Here is a 24,278-nt window from a genome sequence, read left to right as displayed (position 1 = left end):
CAAACAACTCTTTGTCTTCATGATTTCAACTGGATTTTGTAGAACTAATTTCAGTCCAAATGGTTTTCATATAACTCTAGTCCCTCTCATCTGAACCAATGGAATGACCTATGATACTTCTTACCACACAGCTAATTTAGAAGCTTTTTCAAAATCCTCTCTCTTCCAGATGAAATAACTATTTAAATCTCACTTCTAGAAATTCTGTCATCCCTCCATTCCTAAATATGCCTTGACAAAAAGGTGGCACCCAAAAACCAATCTCACATCTGTTTCATGAGCATGTTAATAAGACGCTGAAATGCCAGCATCTTTCCTGTCTCTTAGTAACGAGTAGTATATCCTTGGAGATACAGAAGATACACTTGTCTTTTCTTCTGTATGTTGATTGTGTATTTCCACTGGGAGGGAGAGACATTTTGTCAGTTATCAGGGGCATAGCTGTGACCCCTGGATTCTAGGGCAGAGCACACCCGGTCATAGCAAGAGTTGTGCTTCTTGGAGGGTGTGGCTTCGCTGGACTCAGAGGAGTCGCTGACTGTGATGGGGCTGTCTCTTGCAAAGACCTCAGTGGACTCTCTCCATAAGCAATCCACAGATACTTTAAAACAGTAACTGTTAGACTTTGGTCTGGATGTCTGTGTTGCATTGTTGAAAATCTGCCTGCTATTGGAAGTGGCAATTTTGATTTTCAGTGCAGCGTCTACTCGGTCCACTACAGTGTATATTCCTATGCTTCCATCATCAAAGCCCACAATGATGTTCAGGTGCCTCTGAGAGAGTGCAAGGAAAGTTGGCGTTTTGTAAAGGGAACAAGCACCGATATTTTTGCCATCAGCCAGTCTCATTACAATTAAGCTGGATATGGCACCATTTTCTTCCTCTTCTTCCCCATTTCGGAAGCAAATGTAGACCAGGTAGCGACCATCCCGAGACAGCCTTTGCCGCCAGATGACCCCAGAGGCGTGGACTACTCGTAATTTACCACTATGTAAATCGAGCACGTTGATATTTTCATCTCCCCTAGATATAATGCCTAACTTTCCATTGGGAGAAATTTCAAAGTCCTCCAGATTTTTCAAGAAGTTGTTTGGAAGCTGGACACGGCGACAGATCACTTCATCTGTCAGACTCCAGATGTTCACAGTCTCGGCTGACGTGATGAACACGATGATGTCCGGACAGTCGGGGATCAGTTTAAAATTCACAATGGTGATTCCGTCCTCACAGCAAAACTTCTTGGTGATACTTCCTGTCCAAAGGCTGACTGCCAACACTTTGCTTTTAGTCATTCCCACCACGAAGGTATTTGCGGAGGTAATAAAGGCGTTTTGCAAAGTGGTCAGAATGTTGCAGACCCTGTGGCCTGTGGCCAGTCTCCAAACCCTGGAGGCATTCTCCTCACAGAGAGAGACCACAAACTGGTCATTGTGTGTGATCAGCAGCTGAGAGATTCTCTGCCCATTGATTCGGAAGAGGTTTTCCCCACTGCTGGTGTGCCAGACATACTGGCTGCTTTTGTCATCTGATGTCACCATTATGTCTCCGGCGGATGTTAACACACAGTGTTCCACTATGCCTTCATGCTTAAATACTGCTTCAATGAACCCACTGCTGAAGTTCCACTTATGAACACAATCAGAGCCGTCCAGGGAGTAAATGATTTCCCCTCTAGCAGGCAACACCAGACTTTGGATGGGTTTCCCTGTCTTATCTATGTTGGACATAGCTGTGATTATATCTATATCCCAAATAGAAAGAACACCACTGGTTGATAAAGACAGTAGCATATTGTGGTGACTAGATTTCACCAACTTAACAATGGTACCTGAGATTTCCTGTAAGCTTGCCATGCATTGTCCTGTATCTCGTCTCCAAAAAAATACAGCTGGAGTATTCTCCATGGTGGCGATGATACAGTCTCCATTTTTGGACAGCACAGCAGAGACGAAGCGTTCGTTATGCTTGGCTCTGAACTTTTCAGCTACCTTCCATACGCCGGTATGTAAGAGCTCAATGCTAAGAGCTTTACAGATCAGAATTGCACTTTGGTCCTCTGAAAGTTCAATGCTGACCACCTCGCTGTCTTCTCTTCTGCAGTCAAAGTCATCCGTCAGCTGGGGGTTGGAAATATCCTCGGTATTCCAAACAGAAAGACTTCCCTCACTGTCCACCATCACCATCTCTTGAGCTGTGTCCAAGATAAGAAGAAACTTCACAAACCCACCCGAAAATTCAGATGTCACGGTACATAGCTTTTCTCCACTCCCTAAGTGAAATATGGTGGTAGTGTTCAGGTACTGCCCACAGAAAGCATACACCCCATCCAGAGAGCACTGGACACAGGTCACCTCATACCAGCAGTGGAACTGGTAAAGGGGCCATCCATAGAGCAGATCAATGACAGTAACATCCTTGCTGGCTTCGAGCCAGGCAAGGGCGTGGTTGACAGACAGTGTGAATCCATTGATGTAGGTGGAGCCACTTCCATGTTTGGTTCCTTTGATTTCCACTTCAGACAGGAGACAAGAATTGACATTGTCATAAACCAACAAGGTGTTATTTGTTGTAGCCACCACAAGGTATTTTTCATCACTGGTGAGCTTCATGCCCAGGATGACAGACTGGGCCGTAGTGATTTGCCTGAGTAGCTGGCGAGTTTCTACATCCCATGTGCTGATGGAACCATTTTCTAGAGCGGTGAGGACGGTGCTGGGGTTGGAGGTGGGCAGAATCTCCGTGACGTGCAGGTGGCTGGATGACAAGGGAAGACGCTCGGGGCTGTAGGTCACATCCATGGATGAATGCAATGGCACGATGGAGCAATATTTGGGCCCATCTTTGTCACATTCTAAAAGAAGGTGTCTAAGTTTGGGTAGGGAGCTTACGACAGGAAGCAGTCTCTGCTGTAGCTCTGCTGAAAGGGAGCCAGGAAATGCAATGACCTTGGTTTTGATGCTGCGGAGGGTGCTGGCCAAGAACTTCAGCTCCTTCTCTTGGGAGTAGTTGTAAGCTAGCTCAATGTCAGAAAGCACTTTGTCAAACTGGCCAATTTTGATCATGGTGTAAAGCCAGCTGAAATTCATGATGATGCCATAAAGAAGGTCATCAGTTTTCCCACATCTTGTCAGGTGGTACAGCAGTTCAGACATTTTCCGGTGGTTGACGAAAAAGATGTCGGGCTCCAGGGGATTGCACTGGAAAACCCAGGGCTGATCAGGGGCCTGCCTGTCAAAGGAAGCCTGTTCCAGGAAGTGTTTTTCTTCCTCCAGCAGGCTTCTGCTATCCAAGTCAAGGCAGCCATTCAAATAGGGGTCTTCAAGGCAGAAAGCTTTCCTCCTGCCCCCTGACCAGACCCCCAGAAAATAGTCAGCCAAGATGGTGTGCATTTCACGCAGGCTGCTGTCATCCTGCAGATACAGTTTCTGGGCTATGAGTTGCAGGTGTCTGTTAGCCCAGACCAGGAGGGTGACGTTCTTCACGTGTCTTTCTATTAAATATCCACTGAGACCCTCCTTGAGCCTTGCGATGTACAGATAAGGTACTCTCAGGGGATTGCTGGGCCTGGTGTTCTCGTTGAGCTCGTTCATAACGCTGTTGTCCAGGGCTAACACGTCCTCCAGTTCCATTTCGCTCAAACCCATTTTGGCCATGGTGATGTAACCGAGAGCCCTGGAGACCAGTTTCTGGCCACATTTCTTCTCCAAGGACCAGAATAACTGCTCTATGCTTTCATGAACAGTGACACAGAGGGAGGATTCATCCACGTCTTTGTGGGATCTCCAATGTCTCACCTCCCTGAAGGTCAGGTTCACAAACATGGGCAGCGTGCACTTGGAGAACGCATTGTTTACATAAATCTGCTGGCCGGATGTGACCTTCCTTTTGACCCGCAGCAGCTGGTGTTTGAGGACCTGGCTGCACATCTTCCTGTCCCGGGGAATCAGTTCGATGTAGTTGTCATCGTCATGGATAAGGCACCGAAGTTTCTGCAGGATCCCGTGTTTGTTGGGCAGTGTGGAGAGGACTATCCGCACGAAGTGTGGAAGGTGAGCTGGGAGCCACCAGAGCTTCCTGGCATCGTCGTTCTCCGAGAGCTGCTCTAGGGAGTCAAATATTATTACTAGAGGTCTCTGCAGTGAAGACTCATTCAGAAGATTTATAAATAAGTCCCGGAGGTCATGGATCTTCTTAGGGTAGCTTTGAACCAGACACCGATAGTTAACCGCCAGTTGTTCACAAACACTCAGAAGGAGGGTCCTGAGGTCGGTACTCATGTCTGTCGTTCCTAGAAATCTCACCACGACTACTGGGTCAGATTCTGGTCCTGTGTCTTCATGTAGCCAGCCATAAGCCTAAAATACAGAAGTCGAGTTCAGGATGGTATTAGGTATCTACATGGTCATAGCTCACATTTCCTCTTGCTGGAGCTGAGACTTCTGGGAACATCTACCCTGCAAAATATAGCCTAGAACCACGAAGTGGAAGGACTTTATGGGAAGGCCAATGCACTATCATGGAGCTCATGCATCAAATTCTACAGGTGAGACCTCAGACAGTAAAAGAGTGTTAATGGTATTATTTAATTCCAAGGCAACATTGAGCCTGAAAATTACAAAGCATTTCATAAATCTGTAAATCTGAATATCTCATGTGGTCAGGTCTTCATCACTACATCCCCATTTCCCAGCACATTTCTTGACATCTAGTAGGCACTTAGTGTTTATTTAATGACTGAATTAAGGATTTACATGTTGTATTAAATATTTTCGTTAATTGAAAGCATATCATGCCATCTGTGCATGACCAAATTTCCAATTAATTAGAATGTAATAAAACTATTATGTGCTAAGATTATACTGAATAAAATATTCTATAATTCAGAGACATTTCTATGGTGCTAAAGGGTCACTGTTATATATTTTTGGTCACACAATATCTGTATAATGTTGGTTAAGAGAGTTTTGTTAGATGCACTTTGTAACAGACAGTTGTGTGTACACGCCTGCAGTCGTCTGTCCTCACATTCTCTCTCTGAAGGGCAGGTGGGATACAGTGTCTTTTAATAGAAGAGGGAACTGAAGCCCAGGCTGGATAAATGACTTGCTCTGAGTTGAAAGGTCACCATAAGACAAAGTGGGAGTTAAAATCATACTAAACATATGTTTAGTATTTTTCTCTCTGGAAAGTCAAAGATGGGAAAGGACATGATCAAAGTGTAAAAATACTCCGAGGAGTGTACTTCCTTGAAGCTGGCTTCAAGGAGTTCAATCTTACCATCCTACAACTGTTCATTGGTGGTTGTTATGGTTTATATATGAGGTGTCCCTCAAAAGCTCTTGTGTGAGACAATGCAGGAAAGCACTGGGTTAACCTAATCAAGGAATTAATCCCCTGATAGGCATTGACTGTGTGGTACCTGTAGGCAGCTAGGGGGTGGCAGGGTGAGGTGGGTCATGAGGCCTTTGGGTATACATTTTGGAAGGACACAAGGTCACAGGAGAGGCAAGCTGTTGTGGATGGCAGGCTAGTCATTCCCTAGGAGAGTGTCAAGTGGAATGCAGGGAAGGATAAGGTCTCTTGGGGAAACAGAAGCCTGAATTCTCATAGTCAGTTGTGGGCAACTGATAAAATATCCAGAAGACAGAGTGTGGAAAGTTATTTTTCATCTTTGCACTATTAGCACAATGTCCTGTGAGGACGGCTCATCTGTATAGTCATAGCAGCCCACCCATGGAACCCTTGCCTGCTTGTGCTAGAGCCCGTGGGGACACATCACACCACATTCCATTTAGTTCAATTCACAATATTTGTTTCTTCTACCCCCCTCTCCCTTTTCCTCCTCCACAAGAGGAGCCCTAGAGTGAACATGAAGTGGCACACACGAATGTTCTTACTCGATTTCAGTTCTCATGCTGTCATCATCTTGCTCACTTGGAATAATCCTAAATAATAATTCTTGACTATACACATACAAACCTGGGTTCAAAGGCACACACAGATATACACATAATTTATTTTGATGTAACACTTCCCTAAATGCTAGTCCATTACCTCATCTGTGCTCAGTGAATGATAGGGCCACGTGTGTGTGTGTATTTGTGTGCATGCATGTATGTGTGTGTGTGTGTGTGTGTATAAAATACATACATATATATATTTTAGATAGGGCCATATTTTAAAACACATGAATAAAAGCCAGTCTAGGCTTGCCATGACAAGAAATGGTACGTTAGCCTTCCTAAGGACTTTTCAAGGGCGAGTATTATGCACCTGAGTTTCACCTGTGAGCTTACTGGAACCTAATTCCCACCTAGGGTGCAATGCAGCTGACCCTGCTCTTGTCCTCAGGATGACCAATTCAAGATTGTGTAGCATGTGACTGATTATGAGAATATTCATGAAGTGAAAGAAAGCTCTATTCTCGAGAGTCACCACAGAAGACAATGAGGAGATTCTGAATTAACACCAGAATGATGGAAACCATGATACTTGGGTACCATGTTGAACAGGTTAAATGTGGAGCTAGTTTGGCCCAGTTTAGGCGGAGGAGGCAAGACAACAGCCATCACATTCCAAAGGTCCCAGACCCCAGCAGGACTGGGAAGGGAAGTTGTAAAGACCAGTTTTGCTACTGTCAGTGGACTCTCCACCTCCAGCCTGAAAAAACACTGGAAGGGCTGAGAAAGAAGTTGGAGGTGAGGGTGTGTGGGTCATGCCTCTCCCCTCCCCATCCTCAAAGGGGAGGTCAGAGGAATTCTCACTCTTCACTTCTAGCCCAGGGGAAAGGGCTTCAATGAATCCCTAAAGCCTGGGGGACACAGACAACTGGTATCTGATGACACCTGAAAAACATGAAGGTGGAGTGACAGGCTGGCTCGCTGCTCCCGTGGATGGGGCTGAGGCACATGGAGCTGCTTCACTGCACCTGGCCTGTAGGTCTAGAGATTCTCAGGGTTTCCCACGTACCTAATGTGAGCCACCAGCAAGAGACAGATGGCGAGGGTTTCTGCTTGTTTGCTTTGTTTTCCCAGGTCCTGCTGAAGGAGTTTGCAGGGCTATGGAGAAAATCTTAGCAGAAAGATGGTGGAAATGTGTTGTTAGCAGTCTAGGAGCTGGGAAGGAAAGAGCTAGAGAGAAGATGCATTGCCCTGTAGGTGAGAGATGCTCTGTGGGGACAGGGTGGGAATTTCAGGAAAAGGAAGAACCTCCAAAAAAAAAAAAAAAAAAAACATGAATTGACTTCTGAAGAGATGGGAGGGAGATTTAAACACCTGTCAAGGACAGTGAGTTCAAAGCCCAGTTCCTAACTGTACTGGTCATGTAAGAACTTTGTAGTCACCTTACCTTTCTTATTATACCCACTATACTACAACCCATGGGGGTCATGAAGGTGGTTGGGGTTAGAAAAGGAGGAAAGAAGGGTTATGTAGACTAAGAAAAAGACACCCATGTCCCCATTCTTACTGCAGGTGTCTTGTTTATGGTAGGCCTCAGCAGAGGAGAGAAATGTAGACTAAAATCTTAATTATCTGCTTGGATTGGACATACTAATTCACTGAGCTGAGACTGATTTAGTGAACTGAAGCAACTGGAAAACTAGTCTTGGAGGGGTGAGGTGAGAGGAACTTCTGGGATCAGCCCTGGAATTCATTCAGATGGAGGATCTAGCTCTGTAACATGTGTTCAATTAATGATTGAAAAAAAATTAAAAAGGTTTATGGTTGCACCCCATGAGTCTTGCTCTCTCCTGTTACATCAGCAAAAAAAAAAAAAAAAAAGATAAGAAATGAATACTTAGGTATCCATTCCAAAAAGATTAATTATAATTCAGATAGTAAGCACAGTATATGGAAATGAATTTGATCAATTAGATTTTTTTCCCCAAAGAATTTTTTTTTTTTTTTTTTTTTATAAATACAGATGGGAAAGAGCAGACTTTTACCTTCTTTGCTACTTCAGCTAACAGGAGGGTTTTCCCAGTGCATGGTCCACCATATATAATAAGAGGGTTGATGTGCCCAGTTTTGCTTGGAAGAATGTATTTATGCACAATGTTTAGAGCTTCACATTTGTATTCATAGAAGGAGGCATATGTTTTACATAATGACGAATGCTGAAGGATTTCATCATAGAGTGTATCAGTTTCAGTGTCAAAATTTTGCTGTACTGTGGCCTGAATTATATCAATCATGTCCTCATAAAACTGTTTACCAAGTCCTTCTATGTAATGATTTTCTATTTCTTGGGAATAGCCCAGTTTCATGTCACAATGGGTAACAGATGTGTATACTCTCAGATTAGATGATGCGACAATAGTAGGAATAAATTCATCCCTGAGTTTTATCAGCTTCTCTTGGGCTTCTGGGTCACGAATAATCCTTGGTTCTGCTCCAGTTATATCCATGTATTTTCCCATCTCTGGGATTTTCACAAAGCGCTCAATGTTAGCAATTTTTCTAATGTAGCAAACACACTTCTTTAGGAATGCTGGAGTTTGCTTGCCGAGAGCAAAGTCAAACTCATCCTCGATAGCTGGAAGAAAATAAGAGAAGGAGTTTATTGTCTAGAGTGAGAGAAGTGTGCCCACATTCCCCATATGAAGATTAGTTGCTGGTGTGTGGGGGGGTTAGTATAGTTTATAGTGGAGTATTTTGGAACCCAGGAGATTTCTAATAAAATTATGTAGTTTCCTCCACAATGTGAGGAAGAGGTTGAACATCAGCACAAGAAAGCAAGTTCACTAAATTTATAGTTGATACTGCTTAGTTGCCCTCTCAGATATTAGCTGTTCTAAGACTGGAGAAACAGCAGGGACCAGTGTGGTCCAGCTAACAAAGAGGCAGAGGTTGAGAGACACAGTGGGTTGACTTGATGCTAGTTGGTGTGTCCTTTACACTGTGGATTTACCATCCATTTTTTTTTTCTTTTTTAAGGTTTATTGTACTCCAGAGAGATATGTTCAAAGGTAAATTCAGAGGCACATTAAAACAAATTCTAATCATGTCTGAAGACGGATCAATTGGAATTACCCATATCACTGTTAAATTCTATTATACCATCAGAAAAGGCACCCACTTAGTATAGAACTTTATTTCATCTAAATTAAACAGTATATGGCTTACAAGACACATGCTTACACACAAGTAAGTACATGTTATAAATCATTTAAGCCTTCATAAAGACATTTAAAACTGAAAAAAAACATCATTGTTCAGGGAAGAATGTTTAAAAAAAAGAAAAACCAGTGGAAGTGAATTTGAAAGGAAGCAGTATGTTATAGCTTAGATTTGGAATGTTCCTCAAGGGCTCATGTGTTGAAGGCTTGGTCTCCAATGCAGCAATGTTCAGAGTTGGGGATCTGGGCAAGTATTTGAATCATGAGGGTTCTGACTTTATCAGTGGATTAATCCATTGATGGATTCATAATCTGATGTAATTACAGAGATGTGGCGGGAGGACCCAGTTAAAGAGCGTGGGTTGTTCAGGTATGTCCTTGGGGACCATATCTTGTCCCCTGTTCCTTTTTATTTTTTTCTCTCTGCTTCCTGGTTCCAGGAGATGAGCAGTTTTTCTCCACCACACCCTTACTGCCATGATGTTCTTCCTCACCACAGGCCTAGGGTCAATGGAGCCTAGTGATCTGAGACCATGAGCCAAAATAAATCTTTCCTCCTCTAAATTGATTTTCTCAGGTATTTTGTCACAGCAATGAAAAGCTTACATTATTTAAAAACTGGATGCCTGAAATTGTTCCTTCCTTCCTACTCCTTTCCTTTTCCCCTTCATCCAGTTGGGCTTTATTGAGTCTGTATGCTATGCCAGTATGCTGATATTTCCTTAGCATAAAATGCTGAGATAAAATAGACAATACTAAAAGACTACATGGATTATCATAGACAAAATGTTTGTGTCTCCTTAAAATTTATATATTGTAGCCTAAATCTCAGATGCTATTTGAAGGTGGGGCCTTTGGTAAGTGGTAATATGATAGATGTGGATCCTTCATGAATGGGATTAATTTCCTTTTAAAGGAGGCCTCAGAAAGCTCCCTAATCCTTTCTGCCCCATAAGGAAGCAGTGAGAAGGTGTCATCTATGAACCACAAAGTGGGGCCTCACCATGCACCAACTATCATGGACTTCCAGCCTCCAAACTGTAAGAATAAAATTCTGTTGTTTATAAGCTGCACAGTTTATGACATTCTTCTACAAGAGCCTGAACGGAGTTAGAGTTCAGTGGAGGACAGCAGATACTAAACCTAGATTCCCACAAATAAATGTATTATGATCGTTTTTAGTTTTTCCTGTGACAGAGAAGAACTTTGAGCAACGAGAGCAAACAGTAAGGGTTCTCACCCACTCAGAGAGGTCAGAGAAGGCTTCTCCATGGAGGAGACTATACTACTGGGGGATCTGATGGGAGTGTGGTGTGGGGAGGGCTCTGAATATGCTGCATCGATCTGTCCAGAAATTAAAAAAAGACTTTCAGTGTGCTTCAGTGTTAAGCAAAACCCAGAACACATACACATATATGTTCTATACAGTAACTGTTAAGGAATGTGCATTTTTAAAAAAATGATGACTTTGAGTGAAACCCCTGTGATAATGTTCTTTCCATAACTATAGCAATCAGTCACAATTTATGATTCCAGTGAGAAGATATACCCATATGTGTTCAGTAAGCTGTGCCATGAGCATCAGTATATTTTACAAAGCATTTTAATTAGCAAGCTACTTAAAGAAGTGAAAGGAGATTACATAAGTCTACTCTTCTTTTTATGAAAGAGTAAGAACTTGTTATAAGGAAAACAAGGTAAAACATCACGGGCTACTATAGAAAGCAGCATTCAGCCCAGTCTTTTCCAGCCATCTGCACACAGTGTTGGAGAGCAGACTGGATTAGCAGGTTGCTGCATTCTGAGATAGGAAGAGAAAGGAAGTGGTCCAACTGTGGCATCTATATATGATGCTTAGTAACTTAGTAACCAGAGTGTGCTGCCACCCTGACTCCCAGAAACAATTTAGCTATAATTCAACTAATATTATCACATCTATGAAAAGAGTGTGTCAATCAGGAGATCTGGAGCATAAAAAGAGATGCAAATCAACCAAGATGGAAGGGCTCATCCAAGCTTGGCTTGGGGTAAAAAAGAGGCTGCACATAGAGCGCTTGGAATGGAAAGGACTTTGTGAATATAAATGAGTGACATGATGCACAATCAACTCTGTACAGAGTTATTTTTGGAGGCAAAGTGCATCATTCTGATTTAGGGAGAATTTTATTCATAATTCCTGCATAGTATGGAGCTGGAACATCTCCCAAATGCTCATGTGTTAAATCCTTGTTCCCCAGAATAGTGCTACTGGGAGATGGTGAAACCTTTAACAGCTGAGGCCTAGTGGGAGATCTTAGGTCTTTGGGGGACATGACCTAGAAGGGGATTGTGGGACCTTGGTCTCTTCCTCGTTCTCTTTTCATTACCTGCCATGAGATGAATGGTTTTGCCACACACTGCCACCATGATGTGCTGCCTCACCACAGGCTCAAAAGCAGTGGAGGTGGTGGTGGTGGGGCAGTTGATCATGGACTGCAAGCTCCTGAACTGTAAGCTAAAATAAACCTTTTATTTTATTAAGTTGATTATCTTGGGTATTTGTTACAGTAAAAAGAAAGCCAAATAATGCAATACATTTCTGTACAAATATTTTAAAACTTTCCCTCTCCTTAGTAGAAAATACTATATTTGTTTTCTGTCTTTGCACTGTCCTTAGTATACTATAATTATAATAAGTCACACTATCAATGAAGATAACATTGGGAATAGATTCCCAGCCCTGGCAACTGTCATTCATGAAACATTATTCTCTTTACTATTTCCGATGCCACTCAGTTTAGACATTTACAAAAGGGCACAACTTTGGGGTCTAATTTACTTTTCATCTTTTCTTGTCTAAATAGGTGAAATCAGAAATGTGAAAAATCATCATCAAACATAAATAATATACTTTTATAGGTTTTATTCTGTATTCTTATTTTCAAGATTTATAAAAATATTAAAGGAATGTACTAGATCCATTTGAAAGAGCTGGAAATTCTCCAGTAATTTTGATTATGATTGAAGTTTGGCATCATCTCAAAATGAGTTTAAAATGTAAAAGAAAAAAAAAATTATCATGACTGTGTCTACCTTTAGCAAATGTAATTCCAAGAAGAAAATAATCCCCTTGCAGTAGTTCACATGAAACAACTTATCCATGTGGACAGAGTTCTTCAGAATGGAGAAAACGAGGAGAAGGTTTTTGCCAATTATAAACACGTGAACCATATGATTGTGAATTAGAGTATGCCTCCCTCAAACTGGTGTATTTTATATAAACAAATAAAAGTTTTGCTGGGCATCTTTTCTGATACAGCACATTTTCAAGAACAGGGCCGTTTTGTCCTTGATAAAGGTGAAGAGCCAGAGATTCAAAAAATGGATCAAAAAGTCCCAAAGGAACAAGGATAAATGTTAACCTGCATATTCTAAAGATAGTACTTATTCCTAGCAATTTTAGTATTTTTTTTTAAACCAGGCCAATTTTTTGTTAGCATTTTTTCTGGAATTTGTCAAAATAATTCATAAATTTCAAAATGATGTGAAGCACACATATCCAGTGAGCATGGGTCGAGAGACTTTTAGATTTTTACAAATATTTTGCTACACCATTTAAAAAGCCCTTTTGAAAATGCATCTATTATTGCTTTTCTCTCAATAATTCCTTACTATCAGCTTTCAAAATAAATGCTATACTATATATATCTGATTACTTATACCCAGGAGTGTTTGTTCTCTGGAAACAATGACTGACATATTCCTTCAGATTTGTGTTCTCCTGTGCAGCTTTTAATAATGAAGCTTCCTTTCCATGGCTGAGAAAAGATGACAGGTGGGGTCTTTACTCATTGGCTGGGGAGATTTTTATTTTAATATGAAATTAGAACTTGTTTCACACTCTCCCCTGGCTTCCCATTTCACCCAGAATAAAACTCAAGGTTCTGAGGACCTGAGATGACTTTCAGACTTCATCTCTCCCTCTCTGAACCTGACTACCTTGATCTTCTCCCTGGAATTTCTGAAGCACATCCCCATCTCAGTGATTTGAACTTCTAGGTGCCTCTGCCTGGCATTCTCTGCCTTAGTAGACATGGCACTGCTGGCTGAGTCCTTCTTCATTCAGCTCAAAGATCATCTCTATATTGCTCACCCTATCCACATGCAGACCCCATCATTATCCAGCAGCCACAGTTATCCTATTACCGTGCTTTATTTTATCTATACGACTTATCATTTCTGAAATGATCTTGTTCATTTATTTGATTACTGAACTATCATTTATTTTCCCTTGCTGAAAAATAAGTTTGAGGAGAATGAAGACCTTGCCTTCCTATTCACTGTTGTCTCCCCATTGCTTGGCACAAAGTAGGCCAATAAGGCCCATAGAAATTTGCCGGGCAGCTGGATGAGTGAATGAATGAACAGCTCAACTGAGAAGCCATGGCAGAATTTGGCCTTTTATCTCCAGCCACCTCTGACCTCTTTAAAAATCACATTTCTTGGAGAAGCCATCAAATTAAGTAAAGGCTTTTCTGTGAGTTAAACCAAAAGAACACTTGCCTCTCCAGGACATGGAAATGTTTAGAATAATTCAATTTGCTAGGCAGTAAATGAGATGAGATTTACAGAACCATAAAGGGAAGCAGCAACCGCACCTCTTATTTATCTAGGCCTTAGTTTACTGGGAATGTGTGAAAATTACCTGAGAACAGGTACCTCTTAGCTTGGCTTTGTTTCATTTTACCCTTTTCATGTAACAGTTTGACAGCAGCTTTAAATATCGTCTTGATCTCATCGGATATCTCTTGCCACGGCTTCTCATTTTCAGCATTAGCAGGAGGCTGCATCTATGAAAGTTAGAAGTAAGAAGCCAGTTTTAAAATCATCAAAGAAAAAGTAGTGTTTAAGCACAAGAGAGTTCCTATTACATGGAGGTTGATGATGCGTTGAAACTACAGTAGGCCTTCTATAGACAGTATCTTATTTCATCCTTTCTCTGTGGCCTTGAATGTTAGAAATTATCTCCGTGTTTCATGTGAACTTTTCCAAATTACATAAAGGTGTAGCTCAGACAGTTTTTTGGTTGGACTTTGCTGTTACTTAGATGTGATTTTTATGTGTAAAGTTTCAAGTGCTAGGAGCTTGGTCCCCAGTGTTGTAAGGGGGAGAAATCTTTAAGAGGCGGAGACTAGTAGAAAATGGTTATTTCACTGCGGGGGGGGGGGGGGGGGGGGGGGGGGGAGGGGTGGGGAGAGGGGTTGCTATCCTTGGAAGGGATTAATGCAGTTCTCACGGGGCCCCAGTTAGCTCCCAGGAAAAAGCAGGTTGTTGTAAAAAGAGCAAGCCTGGCCTCTGGGTCTTCCTGTCTTACTGTGTGCTCTCTTCTGGTGTGAGTCCCCATCAAGGTGATGTAACCAAGAGATCCCTCACCAGAGGCTGGAAACATGGGATTAGGGGGTTGCTCAATCTTGGACTGTCAGTCTCCTAAACTGAGCTAAACAAACTTCCTTTCTTTACACAGTATCCAGACTCAGATAATTTTTTAATGGATATATAAAAAGAAAATGGTCTCAGATAGGTTTTCTTATTTTATCATGTTTTCCCTCTTGAGTTTTGATATAAATATCATAACAAAATCATCATTTTAATGTCCTCCAAAAGGGAGACAGTTAAAGGGGAGGTTATTATTTAATTTCCTTTTACTGTTTCCATCTCATTGGTTTGGATGATCTGCTAGGAAATAAAATGGGAGGATTGCCTATCAGGAAATGTTTATATAGTTTTGAGGATAATTTTATTCATACCTCCATTTATTACAGAAATAACACATCAGGTTTTGGGAATAATTTACATTTTCCTAGAGTATTGCAGAAATAACTGAAGATGGAATGAAGCTAATTAAAATAGTAACAATGAGCAAATGGCCCAAACCACCATGTAAACAGCTTCTTGAGGTTTCACATTCTTTGCTATCTACATTTATTCCTAGTGCATTCTGAATGATTTGCTTCACCCTAATAGTCCCATCCAGAGAGGCAATATTCTTATAGATCACTTTGAAGAATGCATGTTTTGGGGGAAAAGAAAGATCAAGCATTCTGATATGATTACACATTGCACAGAGGAAATGTTTTGTGTTAAATTCTCAAGGACAAATACACAAGGTCCTGAAATGAAGACCAGAAGCTGATCCCTGGTTCTCCTCCTCTTGGAGCTGCTTGGGTGCTGACTGTATCAAGGCTGCTGTCTTCAGGAGAAGGACGGCTCTCTATGTCGTCTTTTCAGTATCTATAAACATTCTATGCAGTAGATAGGCCCATTTTCCCCCTCTTTCTCCTTCATTCAGCTTTAGGTGACTGATGTCTTGTTTCCAATCAAGTTGGAAAGGAGACAAAAATAATGTATCCATAATACTCAGGCACTTATCAACCTTATCCCATGTTTCTGTATATGATACGAGAATATAAATTGATTGTTCAAATTGTTAAAGAAAAAGAATCAAATTAAAAGTTAAAAAATGAGACCATAAATAATGGCAGATTTTCAAAGGACCCACCTCTTTCCACAAAACAAAACAAAAATAAAAATAAAGCCAACACACACACACACACACACACACACCTCTTACAAAATAACATAACTGTTGAACTTGAAAACTCAATGTGTGCACAAAGTGGACACAGCTGAAGAAAGTTGCTGAAGTGGAAAAAAAAATCAGAACTAATCTGGAAAGCAAGAGAGAAAAAAACTGGTAATGTGAAAGGGAATTAAGAGCCCGGAAGGATGAATTGAGATGATCTAGAGTACAACTAATTAAAGTATAGAAGAGAAGGAACGGAGGAGAGACAATGTTTGATGAGATGATGGTTAAAAATGTTTGAGAGCTGATAGGACATATGAATTCACAGCTATAAGCATGGCAAATAGAGAAGAATAAATAAATAGACACAGGTTTTAAATTGAGTCAAATAAGAGTGCTTTCAGATAAACAAACATGAGAGAGTTTATTGCTAAAGGAATTCCAAATGCATTAACAAAATTTTTAAAAGATATACTTTTGGAAAAAGGAAATAGCCCCAGAAGGAAAGAGATGCTAAAAGCAAAGGTGAGACAAAATTTGAAACTTTCTTAGATTTGGATTTAGTTTTTTTTTTTCCAAGATTATATTTTAAGGGGTTTCAATGTAGTAGTGTGATGTAGGTATACCTGGTGAAATGATTATCACTCTAGAGCTATCATATCTCCACCATCTCCTATGGTTACCAGTTCTTTCATCATGAGAACTCTTGAGATCTACTTCCGGAAAACTTCAAGCAGAGAATACATTATTATTAACTACACTGTGCTGAACAAGAGGTTTCTAGAAATCAGTCGTCTTCTAACTGAAAGTCTGTACACTTTGACCAACTCTTCCCATTTTCCCATACTCTAGTCCCTTTTTATTCTGTTATCCTGAGTTGCATTTCTTTAGATTCCATATATAAATGAGGTTATACAGTGTTGGTCTTTTGTGCCTGGCTCATTTTGCTTAGCAAAATGTCCTCCATGTTTATCTGTGTTGTGAATGGCAGGATTTTTTTTCCTTTTTTTTTTTTTTAAAGGTTGAATAACATTCCTGTGTGTGCGTGTGTGTGTGTGTGTGTGTGTGTGTGTGTGTGTATCATTGATGTACCCATTGTTATGGTATAGACCTTGAATGTCTCCCAAAAGGCTGACTGTGTGTTAAAGGCTTGGTCACCAGCCTACCTAGAGGTGGTAGCACTCTTAAGAGGTGGAGCCTATGGAAGGAAGTGAGGTCACTGCGGTGAGCCTCTGGAATCATGGTCCTTCCTCTCTTTTTGCTGCCCAGCCACCTACAGCTGAGCAGCTTTTTCCCCACCATATGCTCCCCACCATGATGTTCTGCCTTACCATAGCCCCAAAGCAATGCAGCTAATGAAATCCCTTAAACTGTGAGCTGAAATGGATTTTTTTCTCCTTTAAGTTGATTTTACTGGGTATTTTTGTCACAAGAACAGAAAGCTAACACATCCATTCACCTGCTTATGGACACTTAGGTTGTTTCTATATCTTGGCCAGTGTGAGTAATGCTGCAGATGTCTCTTCAAGATAATGGTTTCATTTATTTGGGTCTATGTACCCAGAAGTGGAATGGCTGGATCATAAGAGCATGAACTGTTCTAGTGTTTTCCATAGTGGCTATTTCAATTTACAATGCCCCCAACAGTGTACCAGGCTTCCTTTTTTCCACATCCTCACAAATACTTATCTCCTGTAGATAATCACCATTCTAACAGGTGCAAGGCGACAGCTTCTTGAGGTTTTGACCTGCATTTCCCTGATGGTTAGTGCGGATTCAGCTGTTAAATTTATGGTCCAGGGTAGAGTGACTTCCCACCTGTTGTGGTTTTCAGCAAAGAAAGCCACCCTGGTGTGACATGAACAGTTTTTGGTAATGGAGAGAAGGGTGACTTACTGCATTCTTATTGTTTCTCAGCATTTCTGATTTGGGTCTGAGGTAATAAGCTGCTGGCACGGAGTTCTCATCTCGACAGTACCACTCTTCCAGTAGCTTAGTCTCCATCTTGGCCTCTATGGCAGCATCCAGAATCATTTCAAATTCTGAGGCTTCCACTTCTCCGGGGATTCGGATGTTCCCATACTTTTCACCTAATAGTCCCTGTGTATCAACAAGAAAGTTCAGTTTAGTGTATCACCAAGAAAGTAGTCATTTTAGTAGTCAAGGCCTGTGGTCACTCAGTAAATAGGAAGGTAGAAAGCAAGGTACATTGCTTCATTAGTTTTCTCTTTCACCACAGCAGACATTTGATGTCAGAAGTAAAATTAGATTAATTTTAATACAATTATAGTAACAGATTATTCAACATACCAAGAAATGAGCTTGTATATCACAGCAGACAAATACAAAATACATGATTTCCATAGCATAAATTTACTTTCTTGAAGTTCATATAGTACAACAAGAGCTTAGAGATTTTTTTTTTATATTTGTTGGTGGCAAATAAAAACAACATGCTAAACCTTATGAAATGTCAAACATACAAAGCCTCAAACAAAAGAATTGCTCTGTCAAGAGTTGATAGTCTGATTCTAAGCTCCAGATTCACACAGCTACGCAGGACATAAATACAGTATCCTCGGATGCTCCATTGGCAGCTGAAAAAAATTCAAAATATCAACAAAATAGCATTTTCTCCCTATGTAATTGGCAACCCCAATATGAACAAACAAACAAAAATATTGCTCAGTTCTACAGGAAGGTGTGAGAAAATAACAATATTGCCATTGGGTATGTAAAATGATCTAATGTTTCTCTGTAGTGTGCTCTGACCTTCCGTCTTTTTAAATATTTTTCCCATTTGTTCTAATTAGTTATACATAACAATAGAATGCACATTGACATATCATACATAAATGGAATATAACTTCTCATTCATCTGGTTGTACATGATGTAGTTACACAGGTCATGTAATCATATATGCACATAGGGTAATAATGTCCGATTCATTCTTCTATCATTCATACCTCCTTCCCCCTCCCCTCCCCTCACTCTTCTCTGTCTAGTCCAAAATACCTCTAGATCTTCCCCTGCTCCCCATAGTGAATTAGCATCCACATATCAGAGAAAACATTTGGCTTTTGGTTCTTTGGGATTTGGCCTTATGTTTTAAAAGCCTTACAAATCCATATGACTTCTGACCTGGAAGTTTTTCTTCTGGGAATCTGTCTTTAGACAATCATTAAGAATGTACATAAAAATTTAACAGGCTATTTATGATGAAATTGTTTGTTTGAACAGGTTGATATGACAACCTCAATGAACAGCAAAGGGAAACATTTAAACAAATTAAGATCCATCCATTCAAAAGGATTTACTAAATTATGCTGTAGAACTACACCAGCTAGGAAAGAGGTTTATAAAGTATTATGAAGAGAAAAGGAACCATGTGTGGGGTGCACACCTGTGATCCCCACAACTCATGAGGCTGAGGCAGGAGGACCAAAACTTCAAAGCCAGCCTCAGCAACTTAGCAAAATTTTTTTAAAAAGGGCTGGGGATGTGGCTCAGTGGTTAAGTTGCTCTGGGTTCAATGAGAGAGAGAGAGAGAGAGAGAGAGAGAGAGAGAGAGAGAGAGAGAGAGAGAGAATGCAGTCATATAAGATGATTACAATGTTTTACACATAGAATATTACATATATTTGAGAAAAGACATATTATAATGTTGATATGTATACACAAGCATACCTATACATATAAGAGAGTTTAAAATAATACATAGTGAGACTTTATAAGAATACAATTTTACTCAAGGTATTTTTGAGTGGATGGCTTTAAATTCACTTAGGTTGTATTATAAACTTGTAGCAGGTGTGTAGATTTTTAAACAGTGATGCTATTGCTAGTTCCTTGTGGAGTCACACTTTCAAGTTTGCTCAAGCCAGTGATTCTCAAAATGTGGTCTCACAGCATCAGCAGCCCCTGGGCATTTGTTAGACATGCAAATCCTCAGGCCTGTTTCCCAGACTCAGTCAGAAACTCTGATTAAAGAGCTGAACAATCTTTGGTTTAGCAAGCCATCCAGGTGACTGAACTTCTGGTTGTTCTATTAGCTTATAATAATACTGGAAATACCTAATTATCTTCAACATCTTTTTTTATTCTTTTTGATACTAGAAATTAAACTCAGGGGTGCTTAACCACTGAGCCACATCCCCAGCCCTTTTTCTTGTATTTTATTTAGAGACAGGGTCTCTCTGAGTTGCTTAGGGCGTCTGTAAGTGCTGAGGCTGGCTTTGAACTCGAGATCCTCCTGCCTCAGCCTCCTGAGCCAATGGGATAACAGGTGCATGCCACCATACCCGGCAGTCTTCAACATCTTATATCATGGAAACAAGAAAGGGAAGACCCAGGACTCTTACATGAATCTACAGGATACATGGCAATTGTGTCTGCTATAGAGTATTTGTGTTTAACCCATTTAGTCCCAAGGTTTCAATTCTGCAAGTATTTCAGTGAAATTGACACATGTGCATTAAAATATGTTGGAAATCATCATCTAGAGCTTACTTTATGGTTAGTATCCTCCATAATATTAATGATATCATTTGTGATATTAATGAATATTATCACTAATTATTCACTTATAACTTTTTTTCTTAAAAGAACATAACTCTAAAAAACATAAATCTTCATTTCAAAATTACCATAAAGTGGTATATTTGTGGCTCAAGTAAAGCTTTTGAGGTGTTCCCGAAGTGGGGCGATGGGGCATATGGGGAGCTTTCCTCCTGCTGACGTGCATCTTTAGCTTAACAGCAAGCTCGTCTATCCACTGGAAGGTGAGCTGCTGTTTGGGCTTCCCTAGGGGCACTTCTGACTAGTTCTGCTGCCTTCCAGAACAAACTTCACAGTGTCTTTTTATCTGATTCAGGCAAGGGAGAGAATCATAAAAGTCCCTAGTAGATCTCTGTCCAAAAGAAGTTCTGTGCAAGATGGCAAGCCCCAGGGTGAGGCCAGAGCTGTGTATTCCTGGTGTTAGGTAGCTAGTCAGCCAGGCTGGGTGAGTGCAGAAAGGAGGACGAAGGGACTGGAAGCCACAGGGAGCCTCATCGGACAGGCCAGCACTGGAAGTCCAGGCCTGGAACGTCAAAAGCTCCCCTAGCCGTAAGTACACCCCCTTCAGGAAAGCTACTGATTCAAGACGATGGCACACCTGACCAGGTGGTCTGTACCCTCCCTTGTCACTGTCCCCACCCTTAATCATCCTGGGAACCAAAACATCAAGATCCTCATAAGAGAGCTTGCTGGAGGATAATCACAGTGCAATAAACTGATTCAGGGGATGGGCAACTGAGGCAAAAAGAGAGGGACTCCATTCCCTTAGAAACTCCTATTCCACACCATCCTCTTTTGGAGGTGGGTCTGTGCAGTTCCTATGTTGTCAGTCAAAGGTCAGCGAGTAGATGGACCTGGGCAGGACTCTCTGGAAACTTTCCTGGGACCTCTACCCGTGATAAAGCTGGAGGGCAACAAGGGCACACTGTCCTTCTCTTCTCTCTCTCTTTTTGTACTGAGAATTGAACCCAGAGGTACTCTGCCACTGAGCCACTTTTTTTATTTTGAGACACAGTCTCACGAAGTTGCTAAGGGTCACACAAAGTTACACACACTGGCATTGAACTTGCCATCCTGCTGCCTCAGCCTCCTGAGTGGCTGGGATTGTAGGTGTGTGTGACCATGCCCTGCCCTTCTCCTCTCACCCTCTCTCTCCCTCAAGAGTGTTCCCTTTTTCCTTTCCCTGTCTTTTCTAATAAACTCATGCTTGTTACTCTTGAGTGACGTGTCTGAAATCTTCCGGGTAGGGTGAAGAGGCCCCCCCCCGCCCCCCCAGTCTGAGCTTTGCCGCAGGCCTTGGGGCCTGTAACACTAGCACATGTAACGTATTTAAAAAATTGTTGGATAAATGAACCAAGACAAGAAAATCTTTAAAATTTGTCTCTTACCTGAAGCTTTTTCTTGTATTCAAACACAACAGCTCAGCTCCCACAAGGTAGAGGGACAACTTGGGAAGGTACCAGTTCTTTGCAGCCACTCTAATTTCAACCCATAATCTTTAAGCAGGTACTGCATAAACACATCTCTGGTTGAAGTCTGCCTTGCCTCTCACTTTAGTACATAAACTATCTTACATAACTGACTTACTAAAGGTGACTGGTTAACTGATCTCACAGATTCAAGCTTAGTCTTCTCTGTACCAGCCCCAATACCAAGCAGGAGGTAGATACAACCTGTCTGTTCTCTTTGGCCACCACAGTCCCTTTTGGAAGGGGCTTGCAAGGAGAGGCTTCACTTTATTGGTATACATTAATCCAGCATGAGCTACAAGGATTTCATAGAGGGCTCTTTTGGGATAAAATTGTCCCCATCCCAACTCACTGTATTAGCCTGAAGTGCAATTAAGAATGCTCACACTTCAATTTGCATTGGTTTTGGGTCATTCTTGTTGATAGGCTATTTTAAACAAAATTCAATTTTTGAAGTTGTTTTTCAACATCTAATGGTGTCTCTGTTAAACAAGCAGGCATGATCGGCCATTCTACCACAGATACAAACAGAAATGATCTTTTTTTTTTTTTTTGGTTAACCAACCTACGACTCTTGGCTCATTCTGGATAAGGTTAGTCAGCACTTCACTTGGGACTGTGTGTCATGAAGTGGGGTGGGTGATCATGTACTGGGTGATCATGCAACAAATCCATTTGAGAAAGGTAGGGAATCCCTGGCAAAATCCAAGCAGGCATTCGGGTAGAGTTTGGTCCTGGGTGGAGGACCAGAATATGGGGTTTAGTAACTGATGACTCTCCATCCAGAAGCCAGCACAGTTTGGGAATATCATGGCAAGACCAGCTGGATTTTGCCAATGAAGAGGGAAGAGGACAAAATAGTGACTAGTGAGACAAGATCTTCTCTCAGTGGACCACAATTATCGCTAGCTTAGGAAGGTACTAATTGTTGGCTGTTCATCTTTCTGCTCTAAATAAAGTGTGCCCCAAGACTAGAGTCAAGTCAAAATTATGAATCAGTTTTCAAATGTGCTCCATAGCTTACATGCATGATCCAGGATGCTTGTAACATGAAAAGCAGATTTATAGGTCCCTTCTCAGACCTAAAGAACAATGTAGGTGGGGAAATCCCAGGAATCTGCATTTACAATGAAATTCCTAATGAATCTGTAATTTGAGAATAACTAATATGGGCAACACACACACACACACACACACACACACACACACTCTCTATGTACAGTCTCATGAATAATGGTTAGCAGGCATTGAAGAGGTAGCACTGGGAATATAACAGATCATTAAAAAAAAATCGAAAGCTATTTAAAAATAATTATTTCTTTTAGTTGAACACCTGGCACCAAATACTATAATTATTTAATCAATATAGTAAGGCAAAGTGATTTTTAAAGATTACTGAAGTAGAAAAATATCCTCGTTCGATTCAAATATCAAATATTTGAATGCCCACTATAACAAATATTTGAATGCCTACTATAAAGTGGCAATATAGAACTTTGGAAAAGTAAGAATGTGCTGTATGGGTTTAGAGTTACTTATTGGATTGTTCTCCCTGAGTCTTTTTTCCCCTCTATATTGATTCTTCCTTTAGGTAGAATGCTCATAAATCATGAATTAGTTATTTTTCAGGAGTTCAGACAGGCTTCCACTTTCATCTTATCTTGCTATTTGAGAACTAGCAAAAAGAAATATGCTGCCACATTTTCCAGGAAGAATTTTTTGGGATTCATTGTGGTGATAGTTCTAATGTAATACACAAATTATTTGTAACACACAATTATTTATCAATATTGACCCAAGCTAGAGAGAATCAATTTAGAGACAGTCCAACTCAGTTGCAAAGTTAGCTCATATGTTAGAACAGGGGTGGAAAGGTTGGGCCAAGTCCTAGAGGCTAAAGGGAAGACTCCGGGTAGCAAGATGGAGCAGCTCTTCTGCTTCCAGGGGAAGTATCCATGAACCACCTTAGGGAGTCCCAGGTGCTGGGAGCAGGGCCCCTTCTCTGTTCACCTGGCAAAGGAATATGTACTCCCACCACTGAAGAGAAACACATTTCCCACACCCCTGTGATACCAATGCTCAAAAATTTCATTGTTTTGCTTTGTTAAAACAACTTCACCAGTTTGCAGAAGAAAAATTTGGTGAGGATTTGGGGGACCACATTCAGTTTTACACTGAGGTCCATTTTTATTAGCTATATCACTGATCAGTCTTTCTGGGACCCTGGACAGAAGAAATGCAAATGACTAAAATAATTTTCAGCTTCTGTCTATACATAAATGAACATGAACTTACAGGACTTGGCCTATTTGTAGAAACCTGTAATCACCTCTCCTGCCCACCTTATTAAATGTGGAAAATGTTTTCATTGGTCTGTTCTTAGATGCTGAAAATGTGTTATATTTGTTGGGAGGGAACACAACAAATGGTTGCAACAATCCATGTGAGGGTTCTAATGTAATCCAGAGAGATGGGTCCAATGGCCTGAAAAGTCTAAGAAAAAAATTTAATAGTTCTACATATAGTTTGTGCATATAATGCTAGAAGGAGAAATACTTCTTGACGTTTTGG

The 24,278-nt window shown here is 40.9% G+C and overlaps 1 protein-coding gene across 1 annotated transcript in view; it reads right to left on the bottom strand.

Annotated features, from left to right (window-relative positions):
• Nucleotides 1-422: 422 nt before the first annotated feature.
• Nucleotides 423-24,278, bottom strand: part of Nwd2 (NACHT and WD repeat domain containing 2) — a 151,894-nt gene continuing 128,038 nt past the window's right edge. Inside the window, exons 4-7 of the mRNA XM_027941566.2 lie at nt 17,577-17,780; nt 13,803-13,947; nt 7,946-8,535; nt 423-4,355 (exon numbers count right to left, since the gene is read on the bottom strand). Coding sequence (XP_027797367.2) covers nt 423-4,355; nt 7,946-8,535; nt 13,803-13,947; nt 17,577-17,780 — 4,872 coding nt within the window. The remainder of the gene's footprint in view (nt 4,356-7,945; nt 8,536-13,802; nt 13,948-17,576; nt 17,781-24,278) is intronic.

This window comes from Marmota flaviventris, chromosome 7 (assembly GCF_047511675.1).
Source record: "Marmota flaviventris isolate mMarFla1 chromosome 7, mMarFla1.hap1, whole genome shotgun sequence".
Classification (NCBI taxonomy): Eukaryota; Metazoa; Chordata; class Mammalia; order Rodentia; family Sciuridae; genus Marmota; species Marmota flaviventris.
The sequence above is the reverse complement of the archived record's forward strand: the minus strand, read 5'-3'. Positions and strand labels throughout refer to the sequence as shown.